The sequence below is a fragment of the Colius striatus genome, unplaced genomic scaffold, assembly GCF_028858725.1.
Source record: "Colius striatus isolate bColStr4 unplaced genomic scaffold, bColStr4.1.hap1 scaffold_208, whole genome shotgun sequence".
Lineage (NCBI taxonomy): Eukaryota > Metazoa > Chordata > Aves > Coliiformes > Coliidae > Colius > Colius striatus.
In genome coordinates this window covers 1-22,338 of record NW_026908498.1, presented here as the reverse complement: position 1 = coordinate 22,338, position 22,338 = coordinate 1, and the positions used below count along the sequence as shown (strand labels likewise).

General features: G+C 57.6%; 1 protein-coding gene across 1 annotated transcript; it reads right to left on the bottom strand.

The window, feature by feature from the left end:
* Positions 1–344: 344 nt before the first annotated feature.
* LOC133629172 (protein Wnt-4-like) lies at positions 345–19,050 on the bottom strand. The gene is given in 7 exon segments (XM_062019833.1): positions 345–653; positions 656–814; positions 817–946; positions 3,572–3,714; positions 4,544–4,675; positions 7,098–7,333; positions 18,911–19,050. Coding segments are annotated over 7 exon segments (1,050 nt in total). The 5' UTR covers positions 18,988–19,050; the 3' UTR covers positions 345–480.
* Between the last annotated feature and the right edge of the window lie 3,288 nt (positions 19,051–22,338).

The window sequence follows — 22,338 nt, the reverse complement described above, 5'->3', positions numbered from 1 at the left end:
CAGCCTGGCTGGGCTCTCCCCACACGGAGCTCAGCTGCTGGGGACGGTGCTGCCCCGTCCCCTCCCGAGGCTCAGCCGAGGCTCAGCGCAGGCCTTGCACTGCTGGAAGCACACTGGAAAATGCCCTGCAGGGCTCAGGCACCTCCCTCAGCAGCCTCCCAAGGCGGCAGGAGCTCGTCCGTGAGAGCAGGCGGCAGCGGGTCCCCAGCAGCCACGGGCCACCGAGGAGCTGTGGCTTCAGCAGCGAGCAAGGCAAACAAACCAAACCCAAACCAAACCCAAACCAAACAAAAAGCCAACAATGAGCAATTTTTGAAACTTTAAATATTTCTTTTTTTCTCTCTTTAAAATCTGTTTTCCCCTGGGGCTGTGTCTCTGTGAGGAGCCGCTGCTCTCCCTGCAGCCTCTGGGTTTACTTCCTCAGTCCTGGCCGTGGGGCAAAGGGAGAAGCAGGGTCAGTTAAGAGAGGGGCCACGTGCATCACCGGCACGTGTGGATCTCCACCACCCGATGGCAGGGTTTGCACTTGACGGAGCAGCACCAGTGGAATTTGCAGCTGCACCTTTCCACAACCTCCACTTCGTCCGTGTGAAAGCCCCGGCCGCAGCACATCAGCTCGCAGCCGTCGATGGCCTTGGACGTCTTGTTGCACTGCGGCCGCTGGTGCCCAGCACCCCGTTCTTGAGGTCGTGCTCACAGAAGTCGGGGCTGGAGTCCAGGTAGACGAGATCCTCGTCTGTGTGTGGCTTGAACTGGGAGTTTTTGGGCACCAGCACTTTGGTGGAGCCGACCTCGCTCTGCTCGACCTCCGTGGCCCGTCGAATTTCTCCTTCAGGACGTTGCCCACTTTGCGGAAGGGGGGCATGGCCTTCCAGCACGTCTTGAACTCGCACGAGCCCGACACGCCGTGGCACTTGCACTCCACCCTCATGTTGTTCAAGATGGCCTGGAGGGACAGACAATGAGAAACGAGATGGGGAGGGTCAGCGTGGGGCGATGGATGGAGCCTGGGGGGCTGCGCAGGGAGCGATGCTGCTGCTCGGCAGCCGCCAGGTTCAACGAGGCCAAGGTGGCTCAAGCAATGACCTGCCCAGGATCCCGCCTCCCCATCACCTTCCTCCCCATCACCTTCCTCCCCATCACCTCCTCCCCATCACCTTCCTCCCCATCATCTTCCTCCCCCATCACCTTCCTCCCCATCATCTTCCTCCCCATCACCTTCCTCCCCATCACCTTCCTCCCCATCATCTTCCGCCCCATCACCTTCCTCCCCATCATCTTCCTCCCCATCATCTTCCTCCCCATCACCTTCCTCCCCATCACCTTCCTCCCCATCACCTTCCTCCCCATCACCTTCCTCCCCATCATCTTCCTCCCCATCACCTTCCTCCCCATCACCCTCCTCCCCATCACCTTCCTCCCCATAATCTTCCTCCCCATAATCTTCCTCCCCATCACCTTCCTCCCCATCACCTCCTCCCATCACCTTCCTCCCCATCATCTTCCTCCCCATAATCTTCCTCCCCATCACCTTCCTCCCCATCACCTTCCTCCCCATCACCTTCCTCCCCATCATCTTCCTCCCCATCATCTTCCTCCCCATCACCTTCCTCCCCATCACCTTCCTCCCCATCACCTTCCTCCCCATCACCTTCCTCCCCATCACCTTCCTCCCCATCATCTTCCTCCCCATCACCTTCCTCCCCATCACCTTCCTCCCATCACCTTCCTCCCATCACCTTCCTCCCCATCACCCATCCTCCCATCACCTTCCTCCCCATCATCTTCCTCCCCATCACCTTCCTCCCCATCACCTTCCTCCCCATCACCTTCCTCCCCATCACCTTCCTCCCCATCACCTTCCTCCCCATCACCTTCCTCCCATCATCTTCCTCCCCATCACCTCCTCCCCATCACCTTCCTCCCCATCACCTTCCTCCCATCACCTTCCTCCCCATCACCTTCCTCCCCATCACCTTCCTCCCCATCACCTTCCTCCCCATCATCTTCCTCCCCATCATCTTCCTCCCCATCACCTTCCTCCCCATCACCTTCCTCCCCATCACCTTCCTCCCCATCACCTTCCTCCCCATCACCTTCCTCCCCATCATCTTCCTCCCCATCACCTTCCTCCCCATCACCTTCCTCCCCATCACCTTCCTCCCCATCACCTTCCTCCCCATCACCATCCTCCCCATCACCTTCCTCCCCATCATCTTCCTCCCCATCACCTTCCTCCCCATCACCTTCCTCCCCATCACCTTCCTCCCCATCACCTTCCTCCCCATCACCTTCCTCCCATCAACCTTCCTCCCATCACCTTCCTCCCCATCACCTTCCTCCCCATCACCTTCCTCCCCATCACCTTCCTCCCATCACCTTCCTCCCCATCACCTTCCTCCCCATCACCTTCCTCCCCATCACCTTCCTCCCCATCACCTTCCTCCCATCACCTTCCTCCCCATCATCTTCCTCCCCATCACCTTCCTCCCATCATCTTCCTCCCCATCACCTTCCTCCCCATCATCTTCCTCCCCATCATCTTCCTCCCCATCACCTTCCTCCCCATCACCTTCCTCCCCATCATCTTCCTCCCATCATCTTCCTCCCCATCATCTTCCTCCCCATCACCTTCCTCCCCATCACCTTCCTCCCCATCATCTTCCTCCCCATCACCTTCCTCCCCATCATCTTCCTCCCCATCATCTTCCTCCCCATCACCTTCCTCCCCATCACCTTCCTCCCCATCACCTTCCTCCCCATCACCTTCCTCCCCATCACCTTCCTCCCCATCATCTTCCTCCCCATCACCTTCCTCCCCATCACCTTCCTCCCCATCACCTTCCTCCCCATCACCTTCCTCCCCATCACCTTCCTCCCATCACCTTCCTCCCATCATCTTCCTCCCCATCACCTTCCTCCCCATCACCTTCCTCCCCATCACCTTCCTCCCCATCACCTTCCTCCCCATCATCTTCCTCCCCATCACCTTCCTCCCATCATCTTCCTCCCATCATCTTCCTCCCCATCACCTTCCTCCCCATCATCTTCCTCCCCATCACCTTCCTCCCCATCACCTTCCTCCCCATCATCTTCCTCCCCATCACCTTCCTCCCCATCATCTTCCTCCCCCATCATCTTCCTCCCCATCACCTTCTCCCCATCATCTTCCTCCCCATCACCTTCCTCCCCATCATCTTCCTCCCCATCATCTTCCTCCCCATCACCTTCCTCCCCATCATCTTCCTCCCCATCACCTTCCTCCCCATCACCTTCTCCCCATCATCTTCCTCCCCATCACCTTCCTCCCCATCACCTTCCTCCCCATCATCTTCCTCCCCATCACCTTCCTCCCCATCACCTTCCTCCCCATCACCTTCCTCCCCATCACCTTCCTCCCCATCATCTTCCTCCCCATCACCTTCCTCCCCATCATCTTCCTCCCCATCATCTTCCTCCCCATCATCTTCCTCCCCATCACCTTCCTCCCCATCATCTTCCTCCCCATCACCTTCCTCCCCATCATCTTCCTCCCCATCACCTTCCTCCCCATCACCTTCCTCCCCATTACCTTCCTCCCCGCCTCGTTGTTGTGGAGGTTCATTAACGCTCTGTTGGAAGAAGCCCCTTTGCTCCTCTCCCGGATGTCGACGAAGGACTGTGAGAAGGCCACGCCGTAGGCGATGTTATCGGAGCAGCCCGACCACTGGAAGCCTGAGGCAGAGAGCAGGGGTGAGGCAGATGCAGCAGCTTGTGTCTCCAGCCCCGTGCTTCCCAAGTCACAGCTGCCCTGCCCCCATCTGCCCTGCTGCCTAGGGACTGGGGAAGCTGAGAGCGTGGCCCTTCATGTGGGCAAGAAGCTTTCTCCACCCATGGTGATGCTCCTGGGATGCATCAAGGAGAGTGTGGGCATCAGGGCCAGGGAGGTTGTGCTGCCCCTCTGCTCTGGCCTGCTGAGGCCTCATCTGGAGTCCTGTGGCCAGTGCTGGGCTCCCCAGCTGCAGAGAGACAGGGAACTGCTGCAGAGAGGCCAGGGCAGGGCCAGCAAGATGATCAGGGGACTGGAGCATCTTCCTTCTGAGGAAAGGCTGTGGGACCTGGGGCTGTTTAATCTGGAGAAGAGGAGACTGAGGGGAGATCTTATTACCATTTACAAATATCTCACTGGTGGGTGTCAGGAGGTTGGGGCAGCACTTTTTTTCTCTGGTATCCAGCAACAGGACAAGGGGTGATGGGATGAAACTGGAACACAAGTTCCATTTAAAGATAAGGAGAAGCTGTGTCAGTGTTGGAGTGAGGGAGCCCTGGCCCAGGCTGCCCAGGGAGGGTGTGGAGGCTCCTTCCTTGGAGCTCTTCAAGACCCCCCTGGACACGTTCCTGTGTGACCTGATCTAGGTGGGAGCTGCTTCTGCAGTGGGGTTGGGCTGGATGAGCTCTGAAGGTCCCTTCCAACCCCACCATGCTGTGACTCTGTGATTCCTCCTTTCTGAGTGGCTCCAGAGTGTGGGCAGTGACAGCTGGGGCTGCGGGTCCCCGTGCTCACCTTGGGGGCTGCCGCCCTGCACCGTGCGGTCGCAGCCGCACTTGTCGAGCTCGCCGCTGCTGCAGGCGCGCGTCACGGCGAAGGCCACCCCCGCCGAGGAGATGGCGTAGACAAACGCAGCCTCCCGCGTCCCTGCAACGGCACAAGCGACGGTGGCACAGGCGGCACGGCCGGGCACGGCGGGGGGACTTCTGGAGGGGGTGCAGCCGGGTGGCCAAAGGCCCTTGGGTGGGCTGTGGCACGTGTCTCTGCTCCTCAGCACTCCTGATACTGGTGCTGCACAGAAACCCCCTTGAAAAGGGGGCAGAGGGCCAGCAAGATGCTGAGGGGATGGAACATGTGTGTGAGGAGGAGAGGCTGCAGCCCTGGGGCTGTTCAGCCTGGGGAAGGCTGAGGGGGATCTCATCAACATCAGTGCCTGAAGAGTGGGTGTCAGGAGGATGGGGGCACACTTTTTCTGTGGTGCCCAGTGCCAGGACAAGGGCTGATGGACATGAGCTGGAACACAACAAGTGCCACTGGCACAGGAGAAGCTCCTTTGGTGCTGAGGTGAGGGAGCCCTGGCCCAGGCTGCCCAGGGAGGGTGTGGAGGCTCCTGCTCAGGAGGTTTCCAACCCCACCTGGACACGTTCCTGTGCCCCCTGAGCCAGGGGAACCTGCTTGAGCAGGGGCTGGGGCTGGAGCAGCTCTGCAGGGCCCTTCCAGCCCCCACCATGCTGGGGTTCTATGATAAGCTGGTCTGGAAGCTGGCCCTTGGCCAGATGTGCTGCACAGAGCTGAGTCCAGCCCTCTGCTCCTTCTCCTCTCCCCATGCAAGACACATCCCCCCTGCTCCCAGGGATGCTGTTTGCTTAGTGCCTGCAGCAGCCTCGGCAGAGACACCTCAGTGCTGGCAGGTTGTTTATAGCATCAAACACTCTGTTGTGCAAAAGCAGAAGAGCTGGGAACTGCCCCCAAGGGCAGAAACAGGAATGTGATGGGCAACTGATAACCTGGCAGTGAGGGAGATGCAAAGGCCACGTTGCCAACGTGAGGCAGCTTCCAGAACTTACTGACAGACAGAGGCTGTCTTGGGTGGTACTTGCAGGGCACCTCTGCCACGAAATCCCTCCCACATCCAAAATAGTTTCGTGCTTCCCACATCCAGGAATGTCCCCTGCAGCTGCAGATCCTTGCCACCCTCTCACACAGGCTCTCACAGCTCCCAGCACCACCCAAACCCCACTGCAAAACCCCACTCAGCTCAAAACCACCGAGAGTGCAGCCCCCTTCCCGGATCTTGCATCTACCTACGTGACGCCACGTGGTCAGGAAGAGCTTGTTTGGGAGGTCATGGGACATCCCTGGGCATAAACACCCAGGGCAGCGTGGCCAGGGACCACGTCCCGTGGCACTCAAATCGCCACCGAGGCGGCGGCTGAGGACACGGCCCCGCGTCCCCGAGCAAGGAGGGCTGGGGTCTGGGGTAGAGTGGGAGCAGACGTCGCCCCCAGCTTGCTGCTCGGACGGAGGGCAGCGACTTTGGTGGTCGCAGCCCAGGCTTTGGTGGCCCAGCCGTAACTGGCGCGGGGGGCTGTGGAGGCCGCAGCAGCGCGGGGCCTGAACGGCCTCCAAGTGAATCGAGGTTAATGGTAGGATCGTGTTGGTCGGTTTGTGCTGTGGCTGCCTAAAAAGAGACGACTTTTAGTTTCTGGTATTTCTGGTATTTCCAGTCCCCGAACCTTCACAAGAAGAGATCTTCACCCCTGCATGGAGGGGAGGAAAGTCAAACAAGGAGCTGGAGGAGGGGGGATCTCTGGGCTGTGGGTGCTGGGATGGGAAGCGACAGGGCTGGTGGAGGTGGCGCTGACACCTGAGGGGACGTGAGGGCCGCCTCCGTGGGCTGCAGGGGCTGTGGAGGGGCTTTCCCCTCCATCCTCTCCCCCCTGGGTCCTGGCTTGGTTTGATCACAGCCCTGTGCCTTGGGGCTGCCTGTGTGCAGCTGGGATCAGAGGGGCTGGGGGCTGCTCTGGCCATAACCGCCGCACCGAGGGCTGGCAGATGGGTGCTGGCAGTGACGATGCTCCTGGCAGGGTCCCAGTGCCGCCTGTTTTCCTTGGGGCAGGTGGCAGAGGGCTGTGTCCCCAGCACTCACCCACCAGTGCTGCGCTCAGAGCAGCAGCCACAGCCACGGCACTGCCCCGAGGACAGCCCGAATCCACGCAGCTGTTAAAGCTCCTGGGCTTGGCAGGGAGGGCACAGAGCACAGGGTGACTTTAGAGCTGCTGCCACAGCTTGGCATGTCCCTGCAGAAGGTGCAGACTCTGTGGGTGCCCTGGGCTGGGCATGGGAGAGGTTTGGGAGAGGAAGCACCCAGCAGCTGAGGAGCTGCGAGGGTCTGGATGTGCCGTCACTGGTACAGTCCACAGAGCCCTGCTGAAGCACCGAGGGAAAACCTGTCAGCTCCAGGGTCCGACACTGGGTCACTCCCTGCTGTCCCCAGCTGCTGGCTCGGGGGGGGGGGAAACTAAACCCTCCTGCATCAGCACCTTGAGGGCACATCCTCTCTCCTCACCTTGTGTCACCACCTTGCCGAAGACGGGCAGCGTGTCCAGCGTGGAGCAGTTCCAGCGGCGGTTGCGGAACTGGTACTGGCACTCCTCGATGGCCAGCTGGGCCCCGCGCCGCACCGAGTCCATCACCTCCAGGTTCCTCTTGCACATCTGCACCTGGCGCTGGATCAGGCCCTTCAGCTTCTCGCAGGTCTCCTCCTCGGAGATGCTCCCCACCGAAGACAGCTTGGCCAGGTACCTGCAGGGTTAGGAGGGAAGAGTTGGGGGAGCACGAACCTGCGCTCAGCTGCGGGAACCCCGCGCTGCAGAGAGCGAGGAGCCCCCCACCTCCCATCCCCTCCGTAGCTGAGGCTTTGAGTGTACCACAGCTGGGGCTCTGCAGGATGCTTTTGTGGCTGGCAGAGGGCAAAGCCCAAGCAAAGCAACCATCCCTCTGCAGCCTGGTCCCCTGCCTCCCAGGGAGCCCAGCTGCTGGCTCCCCTTTGCCTCTGTTGCCTGCGAGGAAGATATTTTCGGCGTTGTCTGAATGTTCCCGGTCAGGTCTCCTGAGTACCGGCACATCCAAGTGCTACGAGGAGAAGCCAGAGGTCTCTGGAGTCAGCCAAAACAAGCAAGCCCGGCTCTGGGCTGCCAGCCCCAGCTGCCACAGCCTGGCTGTGTGCTCAGCACCGACAAACATCGCCCTCCAAACCACTTCCCTCCTGGAGCTGCTTTTAGCTTCCCTGGCCCCCAGCAGCCACGGATGGCCTCTGGGACCTGCCAGGTTTCCCACCACACGGGATTCGAGCAGGGCTTGAAGCGGGGAGGACGGAATCAGGGGCCTGCCGTGGGCAAAACTGCTGGCACTGGGCACCTCCTCCACAGCCCAACTCCTGAACATGGCCTTGAGGTCTTTGCTGGCCTGGAAAAGACTGGCGCTGCATGGAGGTGACCATATCTCTGCTTTCCATCACCCATCCTCAGCAGAAAGAGCTACAGGGCTGCTCTCAGGTGTCAGCATTAGGGGGCGAGGGTGCTTACCCTTTTAGGGCAAATACCTTGCACGCTCTTGACACCTCCTCACCGAGCACGTGGGCACGATGAACCACGCTGCACACCCCAGAAACCCAACCTGGTGCCCCTGCACACATCCATCCTCCTGCCTCAGCCTGCACATCCCAGAGGGGGCTTAAGATAGAGCCAGCCAGATTATCCAACAGCTCAGTCAGGCTGCTGGACAATCCAAGACCCTCTGCAGCTACCTGGGCCCACGCCCCACGTGTGCAGCTGAGAATCCCTCCTACCCTTGGCTGCTGCCACTTGCTTTGAGTGACATTGCTGCTCTGGAGCCTCATCCTGCCACGGGGAAGGGAGGTTCCCAGCATGAGACAGGCAAAACTCAGGCAGCCACTGCCCACACTGAGCTTTACCCGCCAGCGTCCGCTCCTGCCGCTGCCCCGTCTGCACCCAGAGACACGAGTACCCAGCGAAGGCTTTTCAGAAACCTCCCTCCTCGACTTGGCATTTCCCAGCCCTACTGAGCTTGTGGGGTTTTTTTTGTTTGCTTGTTTTGTTTTGGTTTTTTATTCCCCTCCTCCTCCCAAGTTGCAACATCGTGCTGAGGATTCTTCCTTTGAAGCCCTGCTCGCCTCCGAGAAGTGACTGTGCAAAAGTGGCTCCCGCTCCCTGCCTGTTCCCATGTGTCCCAGGAGCCAGATCTGCTGACCTCAGCCACAAAATCAAGTTGTCACAGCCTCTTCCTCCCATTAGCCCTGCCACTCTGCCCCAGGAGGAGAGAACAGGATTTTCTCTTCCGTGCAATCAGCAGAATTATTCACCAGCTTGGTTTCATGCTCACGACTGGGGGGCCGTGGGAGATGGTGAGAGAGCTGTCTCGGCTCGCAGTGTCCGTGGGGAGTCTGCACGGCCATCCAAAGCAATCAGCCCTCCTTGTGCATGGACAGCTCTTGCTGCAATGCCTCTTGGACAGCAGGAAGTGGCAGGCCGCCGTGGTTTCAGAGCCAAGTTCTTTTCGCCTTTGTACCGGCTAAGCATCTTTGCCCCAGGCTTTCTGCCCCTCTGAGGGCGCAGCCCGTTGTGCACAGGGCTGGCTGTGTGGCTCCCTGATGCACACAGAAACCCCACTGTGGCCAAACCCAGGGCTGACACCTTCCTCTGCCCCTCACACCATGCAGTGAGGGTCCCTGGCCCCGTGCTGTTGTCCCGGATGCAGCAACTTGTACTTGCTGCACTCAGCTGATCCAGGATGAAGGCAGAAACCCACCCTCGGGAGCTCTGGGGACGTCTGATGCCAAGCAAATGCACAGAGACTGTGACAGCTCTGTCCCCTCCCAGCTCCAACCACCGTTTCAGTTTGGGCACAGGGAAGCCGACGTGCAGCAGATTCATCCCAAGACACCATGGATGGGTCAGTCAGCTTTGAGCCTGGAAGCTAAGAAAACCAGATCCTGCCTCCAGTACTAACCCCTCGTGCTGATTTGGTTCCCCTCCTGACTCAAGCAGCGTTTATCATCCCAGGGAAGCCGCTGCAACCGCGGGCAGCTTGGCAGGAGAGAGCTGTGCCACAGCTGGAACAGCCACAGCAGTGTCAGTGCTGCTCAGGATTGGGGCATCATCTCCTTTTCTAATGCATTTCCCAGCCCAGTGGGATTCTCCAGGCAATGGGGAGCTATAAATTCAAAAGCACACATGAAGCAAAGTGTGACAAGAGCCTTTCAAGACTTTCCAAGTAGATGTGCCTGATAAGATGCCTCCCCAACAAGCATGAATTGCTGTTTGGGATGATCAAACGAAGGCCAAGGATGCTTCAAATATAGGTACAGCACTCCAGGAACAGGTCTGGTAATTTGTTTTGCAGGCAAATAAGATGAAGCTATCCAGAACGGTGCTCTGGCCTCTCTCCCCTGTGACAGGCCCTTGGTTTGCCATCATCCCTCCTCAGCCCAAGCACACTGGCCTCTCTCTCAGGTTGGAGACAACTGTGCCTAAAATGCTATGGCCCCATCAGACTCCCAGCTTGCTACCAGTCTCCTACATCCCATGAGCACCAGCACTGCTTTCCAGAAAAGGTGTCTTTTGTGGGGGAGGAGGCTCCTGTCCTGGTCCCTGGTCCAGAAGGGATCCAGAGGTTGAGTCAAGGAATATAAGGCAGGACACTTGCTGAAGGACCTCAGCTTTGAGGCTTTCTCGCCACATCACGTCACATTCAGGAACATCTCGCCCCTTTCCCCTCTCTGGGGCAGCTGAAGGGTGAGATTAGAGCTGGGAAACGTGCTCTGCCCTCACCAGAACTCAAAGATGCTCCCACCCCACAACTCATGGTGTGTTTCTCGTGGCTGTGGAGCCTGAGCAAAGCTCCAAACCCATCCGCAGCATCCCACGGTTGCCATGGAAACCCAGCTCCAGCTCTGCGCCTGTTCTTAATGAGGACCTGGCTCCAAACTTCATATTCCTGGGCTGAGGTGGTAAAAGCTACAGACCAAGCCTTTATCTACCTGCACACACTCATGACAGGAGGAAACCAAACAGTTCCAAGGTCTTGGTGCAGCTCTGCATCCTGACACCACATCCCGACTGCTGCGAGGAGCTGTGCAGAGCTCCGGGTGCAGCTTCTCACATGCAGCCTCAGAACAGCCCTGCTTGTGCTAAAACCCCCAATAACAGCACATTTTGTCTTCCTTTTCTAAGACTGGGCAAAGAATGTTTCAAGGAGCGAGCTGCTGCCCAAGCCTTTTGTTCAAGTTTTGTCTTCTCGCTTTACCACGGCATTTATGTTTCTTTCTCCTGCCTTTAAATCCATTCGAGTCACTCACAGAACGAGCTCTCTGTTAAGAAAACTTACTCATTTAACACAAAACTGACAGAAAGCCCTTCCTTATTTTCCCCATATAGATCAAAATTGAAGCCCCATAATTTAAGCAGCTGCAGTTGATCCACCCTGCAAGACGGCAAATAAGGAAACCTCAAACCCAGGGAGCTTTGAAAAGGAGGGGTGTGGGGAAAGCCCTGCTGCAATAAAAAGGATGCTGGTGATTTCAGCAGGAAGAAGAATTGGTGGAATGAAGAGAAGACATGTGGAAGAGCCACAGTGCTTGGCAGATAGAGCCAGAAGGAGAGGGGAGGAGATTCCCTGCCGTGGGAAGGTGTGGAAATTTGAGTCATTGACAAATGCTCGAGGCGGGTCAGGGAAGATGCAGCAGATGTCTCGGGGAAGGCAGAAATCTCTGGTGCTGCTTTTATTTGTGCAAATGAGTTTCAAGTGTGGGAACTCTTTGTATTGTCTCGTTTGGACAATATTTTCCTGAAGATGGTAACAGTCAGACCCAGACCAGTGGCACGACTGATAGCTCACTCAGAGATGCTGTGAAGCCCATGAGCCCAGAAGCTTCACCCTGTCCAGCAAACACTCAGCCTGCCAAGGACATCGGCCTGGTTGAGGCCACAGGAGGCTTGTCCAAGTCTTGTCCCAGAGGCAGCCCCTGCAGATACCCTCCCTGCTCCTGGGGAGCACTGTCAGGACCAGGAGCGTGTCTCTGTGCTGCTTGTGGCCAGACGCACGCTCAGCACTCAGGGCTGTGCTTGGGACTGAGTCTGCCTTGTGCAGATGGGCTTCTGCTAAGGGAAAGGCTCGTTTGGGATGGATAAACCAAAAGTGCATGAAGGCAGATGGATGTGTGAAGAGAGGGGCACTGACCAGGCACTGCAAGGAGCCATCCTGCAGCTATGGAGCAGGGAACCATCACCTCCTTGTTGCTTTCCTCTTTCAAGGAGATGGAGAGACATCCCAGATGGGCAGTGAAAGGATGGGATTCCAAATGACCCACAGGATGGGATTCAGCAGTCAAAGGTGTGGCAGAGAGCCCCTTCACCTTTCTGTGGTGTCCTACACTGGGCTTAGTACCACTCTCCCAGTTCCAGGGCCAGGCTTATATGTACCTCCCACACCCTCAGCGTGGTTCAGGAGCAACCCGGGCATGTTCCTGTCAGGATTTGCTGGAGACCTGGAACCTGCAAGGTTGCCCTTATCCAGCAGTTGGCTCTGCAGCAGCACATGTCCCTCCCACAGACCAGGCACTCACCTCCTGGGATTACAGATCCTGCATTTATGTTCCTTCTATGTGTACACCATGCTTTACAAAATCATCATCTGAGAGCCTGACTGGTTTCTTTCCTGGAAGAAGAGCAGCTCCCTGGCTCAGTCCTTCCTGTCACAGCTACTGCATGTTTCATCTCCTGGCTGAAACAGTGCTTTTCACACCCTCATCTCCAGTTAACAGCCCCTCCTCCCAGCAGGAGGCATTGCCCTGCTCACTGTTACCTACCTGAGTGTGCACCTCCACTGCCTGAGCTCAGAGGTGAGCCTGCAGCTCAAATCCTGTCCCCTACACCCTGGATCCTGCACCTGACACTGTCTGCAGCCAGAAAACATCCATCTACCCATGCACCAACCACTGCTGGTGGCCTCCCCCATCACACAACTCTGGGGACAGCGAGGTGACTTGGCTGCTGGTCCAAAGCCAGTGCTGCTGCTTGGCTTTCTCAGCATCCCAGGGCCTCATCTCCTCTTTGTGATGGGGAAGACCAGAGTGGAAGCTGGGAAGACCCCAAGAGCAACATCCACTTTGGAAAACTGCTTTGGATGCGTATGAAATATAGCTGCATCTTCCTCTATAAATCAACAGCTGCTGCTCCTGGGCTCGAGTACAGCAGCCAGGGCTCAGAGCAAGAGGAGGCAAGTGCAGGCCATGGGGCTGAGCTCTGTGGGAATTCCCCTTGTGCAGAGCTTCAGGCAAGACCTGGTGGGAGAAAATCTGATGAGTTTTTAGTTTCGATCAGAGTTTGCAAATGGATGTTGAGAGGAGCCTTCTGCAGGATTAGTTTGATCTCGCCCAACTTGCAACAGACCCCAGGCTGCTCTCCCTCAGCCAAGATACTCCATTTCCATCCCCCCCAAAGTAATTTCATGAAAGCACAATACTGGCTCCAGTTCTGCTGAGCCAGCCTGAGCCTGCACAGCCCCTTCCTGCTGCAAACCTCTGCAGCCTGTGGCAGCAGCTCCTCGAGAGCCTGGAGGATGCTCCCAGGAGGATGCTCACCCATGGTCATGGGTGGCAAACATCCTGAGGCTGGAGCCAAACAGAAGTTACCAGAGCAGAGTCTGCCATGTGAGGAGCCTTGGATGACAGAGTTTTGAGGATTCACAAGGCTTTCAAACTTAAAAAGCCCCAAAAGTCACCCAAGGATCTTAAGAGGCAGCATCTTTGCACATGTATGGAAGAAAACTCCAGCATTGCTCAGCAATTTCATCACTTTAAGAGAGCCCAAATAAACTGCTGTAATGCATTTCTCTCCCTCCACGAGGGTGAATTAATTGAGAGGACAGTTCCTCTCAGCAAAGTAACACAAACAGTCCAGTTGTGACTCATGGAGTCACAGCAAACCCTTGCAAAGGGAGAACTCTGCTTCTTGCCTTCGCTCATATTTGGGGCTGATCCAATTCTGCACAATCTGGGGTTCAGAGTGGTTCTGTCTCATGTCCATCCTCCTAGAATAAGCCTCTGCTGCTAAACACTGGGGTGGGGTTTTATATGAGACTTCCTTAGGAAAAGACACAAATCACAGACTCTTAAAGGTTTGAAGGGACCTCAAAAGATCATCCAGTGCAACCCCTGAGAGCAGGGTCCCTCCTACACCCCAGCAAATGCAGCCCTGAATTCTTCCTGACAGACAAGACCAATGCTCAGGGAGAAGCCAAACTGAAGAGGCAGAAGCCTCTCACCTCCGTAGGATGTGGCCCTTAAAGCCAGTCTGCTTTCACTGCTGAGCTAAAATGGGATGGTTTTGTCAAAAGTGGCAAGAATTACAAAGAAATAAATACACATTAATAAATATTCCCATTGGAGGCAGCTGGTTTCACACCCTGGGCAATGGGAATCACTGGTTGCACACACGTGCATCTCCTTGAACAGCATGAAGGAGCCCTGGGCTCCCCAGAAGCAGAGAGCAAATCATCCAACCCACAGCAGTCCTGGAAGCAAGAGAGTTCTCCATCAGATCCAGCCTGTGCAACCCACCTGACAGAGCTGACATGGACCAGAGAACCTTCCTGATGTTGTCCCCCCATGGAAACGGGGGAGTGCAGGGAGGGGAGCAGGGCTGGGCAGGAGCAGCTCTGCCCTGGAGCTCTCTGCACCCAACTCACAGCATCTGCCAGGTGAATGCTGGGCTGCTTCCTCACCAGGTGGAAGATGGGAGAGTCACAACGACAATGCAAAGAATCTCATCCGAATTCAACCAAGCCAGGCTGGAGGTGAAGTGAGCTCTCCTCACTGCCCAAGCTGGGAGACTGGTTTGAAGACAGAGGGATGCAAACAGAGGACCCAGGCATGCTGCCTCCCAAATCTGCCTTGCACAATGACCCAAACCAGCATGAAATGGGCTGGAATTGCTCTCAAGTTGCCCCAGGGGAGGTTGAGGCTGGAGCTGAGGCAGAACTGTTTCCCTGAGAGGGGTGTGAGCCCTGTGCCAGGCTGCCCAGGGAGCTGGGGCAGTGCCCAGCCATGGAGAGATCCCAAAGGCGTGGAGCTGAGGTGCTGAGGCTGTGGGTCAGTGCTGGGCTGGGCAGGGTGAGGGCAGGGCTTAGATTTCATGATCTTAAAGGTCTTTTCTAACTAAAATGATTCTATGAAAATGAACATTCTCTCTGCTCTTGCAACATCCCCACTGCAGAGCTGTCAGGGATGAGCACAGAGAATCGGGCCCCACATTTGCAAAGCACCTTGTGATGTTCAGATGAAAGGAGGCCAGAGAAATCCAAACTCCTTTTATCTCTCCCTCTGAGCCCTCAAAAGTGGTTACTGTTGGAGAGCAGTGGTTGCTATTAGAGCTGGGCTTGTTTGGACACTTGCAGTATCTTCAAGCTTGCCCAGAGTACTCAAATTCATTTTTTTTCTTTAAAAGGGATTAAGAGCCTGTCTGCACTCCTTTAAGCCAAGACTTAAGCCTAGGTGGATGTTTTAGACCCTTGTAAATAGGGGGTAGACAGAGCTGCTGGTGGTGCACATTGCTTTGCCATGGCATAACCACACCTCAGGCTCCCCAGCGAACACATGGAGAGCCTCCCCCAAAACCAGTTTGAGCCACAGGAAAATGGGGAGAGGCTGTAAGAGTTTCCAGATAGCTTCATAAGCAGGGGTCTCACCTGTAAAGGACCCTTGCCCCGTGGTATCCCATGCTTTCTGTGCATGGAGTTTGACTCTCTTCATTCAAACCACCCAAAGAGCTACAGGTCACAGCAGCCCCAGTGCTATGTGCCATTTAGGGGATGGTTACACTCACACCCCTACTTTGCACAAATTCTAGTTCACCTCTTCAGGTGGAGAAGAGACTGAGGGGTGAGCTCATTCATGTTACAGATGCATCAAGGGTGGGTGTGAGGAGGCTGAAGCCAGGCCGTGCTCAGGGATGCCAATGACAGGACAAGGGGCAACGGGCACAAGCTGGAACAGAAGAGGTTCCAAAGCAACACAAGGCAGAATTTGTTCCCTGTTGAGGTGAGGGAGCCCTGGCAGGGGCTGCCCAGATGGGCTGTGGAGGCTCCTTCTCTGGAGACATTCCAACCCAGCTGGATGAGTCCCTGTGTGCCCTGCTCTAGGTGGTGCTGCTCTGGCAGTGGGGTTGCACTGGGTGAGCTTATAGGTCCCTTCCAGCCCTTAAGATTCTGTGACTTCCCTCCCTCCAGAATAGATAGATGAATAAACAACTAAACTGAGTGCTTGCCCCCTTCCCTCCCACTGATGAGGGCACCGTGTGGGTTTGGCTGAATCCCTCTACAAAACACCCACAGCGCTGGGTGTTCCTGGAGCACTGAGAGGATGTGCTTCCAAACCCAACCACACTGCTGCACGTGCAGGCTCAAGAGCTGGACCGAGGCTGTGAAATACAAGTTGCTTTGGAAAGTAACTTGTCTGTTTTGCCCGTGTAAAGCACGTCCCTGGACTCCTCTGGAGATAAAGCAGGAGCTGGAGGGACCTTCCCCTTGCACAACTGGATAGATCTAAAAGGCACCAACTACAGCCCTTTATTTAATTTCACAGTTCTGTGCCTGAAGAGGCAGGAGGAGAAGCTTTAAAACCCTCTGAGCCTCCAAAGTTGTGAGGAAGAGCAAGCCTGTGGCTTTCACCAGGAGGAACAGAGCATCTCTTCAGATTTGGAGAAGAGAGGTTTTCTGGATAGGCAGCAAGCCAAGCAGGGACTCTCAGAACTCCAGACACCGAGAAAACACACCTGAGGTTTGCTGCTTTAACCAGAGAGAAAGTAGCCTGGTCTGTTTAACGGGAAGACTTGTCAGAGTCCCTTCCAGCTCAACGGTCGCCGTGGCAGAGGGATCCCTCCAAGAGATACCTGCACCCCCTGCCCTTTATAAGCGATGGGGTGGCTCAGAGGACCCCCTTCACATGGCCCAATCGAGCCTTTCCCCACAAACCCTTCAGCTCGAGTGTTGCAAACGGCGTCTCTCCGAAGCGCCGGGGGAATGCGAGTCCGGACAGGTCGGGAGAAGCTTTAAAGTTGGGGGGGGGGGGGGGGGGGGGGAGTGGAATAGGAGGGGGAAAAAAAGTCACAACTGAGCTAATCCAGCAGGTTTCTGGAAAAGCAAAGCCGGCGTCTCGCAGCCACGCAGCACACACAAACACAGACACGCACACGCACACACAGACACGCACACGCAGATAGACACGCACACGCAGATAGACACACAGACACGCACACAGACACACAGACACGCACATAGACACACAGACACGCACACAGACACGCACACAGACACGCGCCGGGGCCGGTGCGGGGTGCGGGCGGCTCTGCCCCACGCGCGGCCCGACGGAGCCCACACGCGTGAGGCTGCGCAAAGACGTACGAGGCACACTCATTCCTCGAATATCTGATAACTCCTGGGATCCTTCTAACTCTGTTTATTGCCTCCGGCGGCCTTTGTTTCTGATGTGAGAAGATAAACAATGGGAATTGTCTTAATCCTAAAGGCAAAGAATAAAAAGCGCCGAGCGGGGGACGATCCTTTTATCGCGATACACTTGCAACATCAAAACCAGTTGACCCCCTTCTTTTCAAAGGCACTGAAATGCATCTGCTTTTCCTCCCCTCTTGGCAGGAATGAGCCCTCGGCTCTCCCGCCCCGAGCCCCCCGCGCCCATCCTTCGCTTCGCCAGCACGGACGGCTGCACACAGCCCTCAGCCTCGGCTTCCCAAACACCATCCCAGCTGCGTGCGGCACCGGGGACCGGGGCGGGAGGGGGGGTCCCACCTCCGAGCATCAACACCGGGCGGCTTGTCAGCCTCGCTCACAACCCGCTCCCCTTCGCCAGGCGCTTCCCCGCGCCCATCCCGGGGCAGCCGAGAGGCTGCTCCTCTCCAGCGACCCGCCGTCATCACGCAGGGCTTCCTTCAGCAGGGCTCTCTCCCTGCAGGGAAAACACACTCCCACAGTTCCCAATATACCTTCACCAGAAGCACGACAGCTTATAAGACCACCTTGATAGCTGCTCTGATCCACCCACCACTTGCCGGAGACGCGCGAGTTGCTCCATCTGGCAAAGGAGGAGGGGAGGAGGACGGAGTGCTACCGCATCCCCGGCAGCTACCGGCAGGCGAGCACCTTTTCCCACAGGCAGGACACCTGGAGAATGCTGCCGACCTGGCGCTTTCCCCACCAAAACCCACCCCCGTCCCGCAGCCTCCAGCCAGCCAAACGTAGAGACGGGAGCAGCCGTGAGAGGGCTCCTGTGCCTGCGGGACCGTGCCCACCTGAGCGCGGGTGCTGGGGGCAGCACAACTCGGGACCGTTCGTGCCACCAGCCTCAGGGACTCCCTGGTGTACCTGCCCTTGCGGACAGAGGTGGGATGGAGGTGGCCAACGCTCCTGGCCTGGGGGAGGATCTCCTGGGTGCGTGCACTGGGAAATAGTTATTTCATGGCAGCCAGCTTTGCAGCGAGCAAGGGAAGCGCCGTTCCCCAGCAGAGCCTCGTTCGGAGGAAGTGGTGCTCTCATTCAAAGTTAGGTGGGAAGGTGCTATCATGCTGTATCTCCCCTGCCCTGGGGAGTGTGTGTGTGGGGAGTCTCCCCAGAAGACAGTCCCACCGCCTTGGCAAACACGCAGGAATTTTCCAGAACCGTTTCCGTTTACCTTACACGTTACTTCAGTGTTTGTTCAGTGGGTTCCCAAAGTCACTGGGTTCCTCTGCGGCGTGCAGCAGCCCCCCAGTGCCCGTCCTCCCGTTGGGACTGGGGGGCTGAGGCGTGGGCAGATCTCTGGAGCCGGCACACTCGGCCACCCCAGTCCTGCCAAATCCTTCCCTGGCCCGCTGGCCCTCGCACGGCTCCTCGCCAGCCCCCGGGCCCCGCTCTGACCCGATGCCCCGACCTCCATCCTCCCCCAGCATGGTCCGGATTCCTAACTTACGGACAAAAAGGGGACGGGGGCTCCATACGCAGCGTCGGCGAGAGCCCAGACCCGAGCGGCTGGAGGGGGTCGGCGTTACCCTGCAGCCCACCTGCCCGGCCGTGCAGGCTGCAGCCCCCGCCGCCAGCGCTTCGGGGGCTCGGCGGGTGCGCGGCGCGATGGGGACGGCAGCCCGGCGTCCCGGCGGGTACCGAGCAGCATCGTCGCGGGGGTTCGCACCCCGACGCTGCCCGACCCCGGCGGCACCTGCTCCACCTTCCTCCCGGAGAGATCAACAAGTGTCGGTATCACCCCCCCTACACACACCCCCCCCCCCCACACCTCGCCCCGCGGCTACTCACAGCCAGTTGCTGGCGTTGGCCGAGAAGGTGGCGAGGATGATGAGCAGCAAGGAGCGCAGGAAATACTCCGGGCTCATCCTGGAGGGCAGGCGGAGGCAGGGGCAGAGCGAGCGGAGCCGGCGGCAGCCCCCAGCCCAGCGCCCCCCGCCGCCCGCAGGTGGGCACCGGAGCGGCGGGCGCTGCCGCTGATGCGCCCGCGGCCGCCGCCGAGCCCGACTGTCAGCCCGGGCGGCCCATCCCGGGACGGGCGGCGGGGGGGCGGGCCGGGGGCGGGGGCAGCCCCGGGGCCGCCCCGCTCCGCGCCGCCTGGGCGGGACCCGCCGCCGCGGACACCCCCGGGGCGGGACGGCGGCGGGAGGCGCCGCGGCCACCTCGGCTGCCCGCGGGATGGGCTTGGGGGGCTGCCGCGTCGGCCCGGAGAGCTGGCGGCATCGCCGAGAAGGGAGGAGAGTTGGTTTTGGGTTTGTGTTTGGCAAAAGCGGAGCCCTCGGGGCGGGGCGTGGCGCTGCCCCGGGTTCCCCTCACCCCCCCGTTAACCGGCACCCGCTCGGTCCGGGGGGATTTCGCAAACCCCGGCGTTTGAGGAGCCACCGTAAAAGCCGAATGTGGGCATTTGTACATTGGCAGACAAGGAGGGGGGTCTGGGAGGTTTCTATCAGGAGAGAGTGACATCCCGAGACGAGGTTGCAGACCCTCTCGGCGTCTGTGCAGGGCTGCCCTGGGAGAGCAGGGCTCTGGGACGTGCAGGTGATGCCTGATCAAGTGTTGAGGCTTAAATCCAACTTCTGGAGTTGTGCAGAAACTCTTGGGACTCCCAGGGGCTGCTGGCAGCATGACTGTGGCTTGTCTGCCCTGGAGGCCGTGAGACCCAGTGGGGACCCCTGTCTGCTCCCCATGCACTGTGCCTCTGTCTATCCCAACAATCCACGTGGGTGCAAATGACTTAATTTAAAGGCAGGAGTGACATGAGATGGCTGCGTGGTGTGAAATCCAAGACCCCAGGCAGCCAACAGCCGTGCACCAAATCTCCTCCTGACGATGTTGTTAGCTAGGTCCATTACTAAAGCCTCTTGCTACCATCTCTAAAATCTTGCCAAGCTGGTTTGGAGCCATTCAAATTTCCCTTTGTCTTTTCAGCTCCATTTTTCCTGCTCTTAGTGTAGCCAGGACACACTCATTCCAAGCCCAGCAGCTTGCACTGGGCTGCACACATGCCTAAGTGTATTACACCTACTTTAAAATCTCTGCATTAGTTCCCTGTCAAAGCGAGGATTTGATTTCAAAGTGCTTTGAGTTACATTGCAGCTCCTGACAGGAGGCAGCCCACCCTCACCCAGTCATTCATCTGGCTCTCACGTCCTCGCTGATTATCCCGGTTGAAAGCGGGATGCTGGCTGCTCCGCCGGTGAATCTCAGCCTGTTGCTGTGAGCTCCGACGGGGTAATTCAGTGCAACTGGAGCTGATTAATCTGGCTCATCGTTCCAGACAAAGCCGTGGCCTTCCTCTGCCTTCTAATCGCTCTGGGTGTTGAGTGAAGTCGTCAGGAAGGCAAGAGCTAATTGAAAGGCTGAGGGGAATGAGAGGTTAGAGGGCCGTGGCTGCCTGGCCAGAGCCACGTGGGTCCATGGGAATGTCGTATCTTTGGGCCTCAGATGTGTTATTCCCCCTTTCAGGGAGAAACACACCAGAGAATTTGACAGAAGCTCGAGGGGCAGGCATGGACCCAGATGTCACCCTGACTGGTGTGGGCATCTGCAGCCCGAGGAGCATCCCTGGCCGAGCTGCTCCTGGCTCTGGGGCTGATGGCAGGTTCAGGGCACCCTGTGGCTCTTGTCAGGGTGGTGTGCTGGAGGTCTGGCAAGACCTTTGTGAGATGCCACAGAATGATCTTCCAGGGCTCTTCCTATGGGCCCCATGTGCCCTGGGTGATGTGGGATGCTCCTTTACCCTATGATGTCCCTTCCCAGCACCTGGATCCCGATTTGTTTCACTGGCACTGTGGTGAAGAAGTGCTTAAGGTGAGTTAAGGAGTTGCTAGGGATGTCACTCTGCTCCTTGTCCTGCTAGCGGCAGTGGAGGTTTCCAGCCACTTGGTCCCAGCACTGCTCTAGATGCTACCCTCTGGGTCTGCTCCCTCCTCCCTTTCAATTCCCACCTTCTGCTTCCAATACACCTGCCTTGATGCCCTCCTGGCCTGGGTAAGGAGTTGTACAGTGTACAGTTTCTGTACAGCTTCCAGCTGCAGAAGGTAGGGCAGAGGAGGACATCCTGACTGACTCAGCAAGAAGGGAGGTATATAGAATCATACAATCATAGAATCACAGCGTGGTGGGGGTTGGAAGGGCCCTGTAGAGCTCCTCCAGCCCCAGCCCTTGCTCAGGGGGCACAGGAGCGTGTCCAGGTGGGGTTGGAAACCTCCTGAGAAGGAGCCTCCACACCCTTCCTGGGCAGCCTGGGCCAGGGCTCCCTCCCCTCAGCACCAAAGGAGTTTCTCCTCACGTTCCAGCAGAACTTTTTGTGCTCCAGCTTGTGTCCATCACCCTTGCCCTGTCACTGGACACTACGTGTCTCCACATCCCCCTGACATCTACCCTTTAGGTACTTGTCAGTGTTGATGAGGTCCTGCCTCATGCAGAAGGCACAGATGCCAGGCCATTCGCAGCAGTCACAGTGTGGGATCACATCCATTGGGTGTGTGGGACTCAGGTGCCCACAGGGTGGTGGGCAGGAGCCCTGTGCCGAGGCAAAGGCAGATGCAGACACATCTGGAATGAGTCACCCTGAAGGGAAGTGCAGCTTGAGCTGTCTGCAGAGGTGATAACGGGGCGGCAGGACAGGAGGGGTGTTTATTTTACAGCCTCTGCAGTGGAGGAGATGATGAGTGTGAATGGATAGAACAAGGAAATGGGCACTCACCAGGAGAGGGAGGTCCCTTGGTCAAAGATGCCTGTGAAACGCTGCTCAGCCGTTACCTGCAGCCTCGGCACCTCCTGCGAGAGAGAGCCCATTGGCTCCTTATTCAGAAGGTGGCAGGTTGCAGTGAAGACTGATTTTCAAGGCCCAAATCCAGGAGGGCATTTAAGAGAGGTGCCAGGTCTACTGGCCTTGTGCATTGGTGCAGAGCATCCTGCACAGTGGGGCCCCTCCTCTGAGGGCAGCAGCCCCAGCGCTGCAGGGTGTCGCTCTTTATTACTGCCCATGTGCTGCTTTAATGAACATCAAAACCCCATTAGACAACAACGCTCCCTTTGATGTGTAAATGTTTCAGAGGATGGGAAGAGGAATAAAACACAGCTGAGGAGCGTTTTCAGAGGCTTTCCCAGGTTCTTCTCCATTCAAAGGCTGCAGAGAAATGACTGTCATCGTATCACAGACGAGGAAAAGGTCCCGGCGGTGGCAGCAGGGAGGGGTTTCCAACTCTGAGACC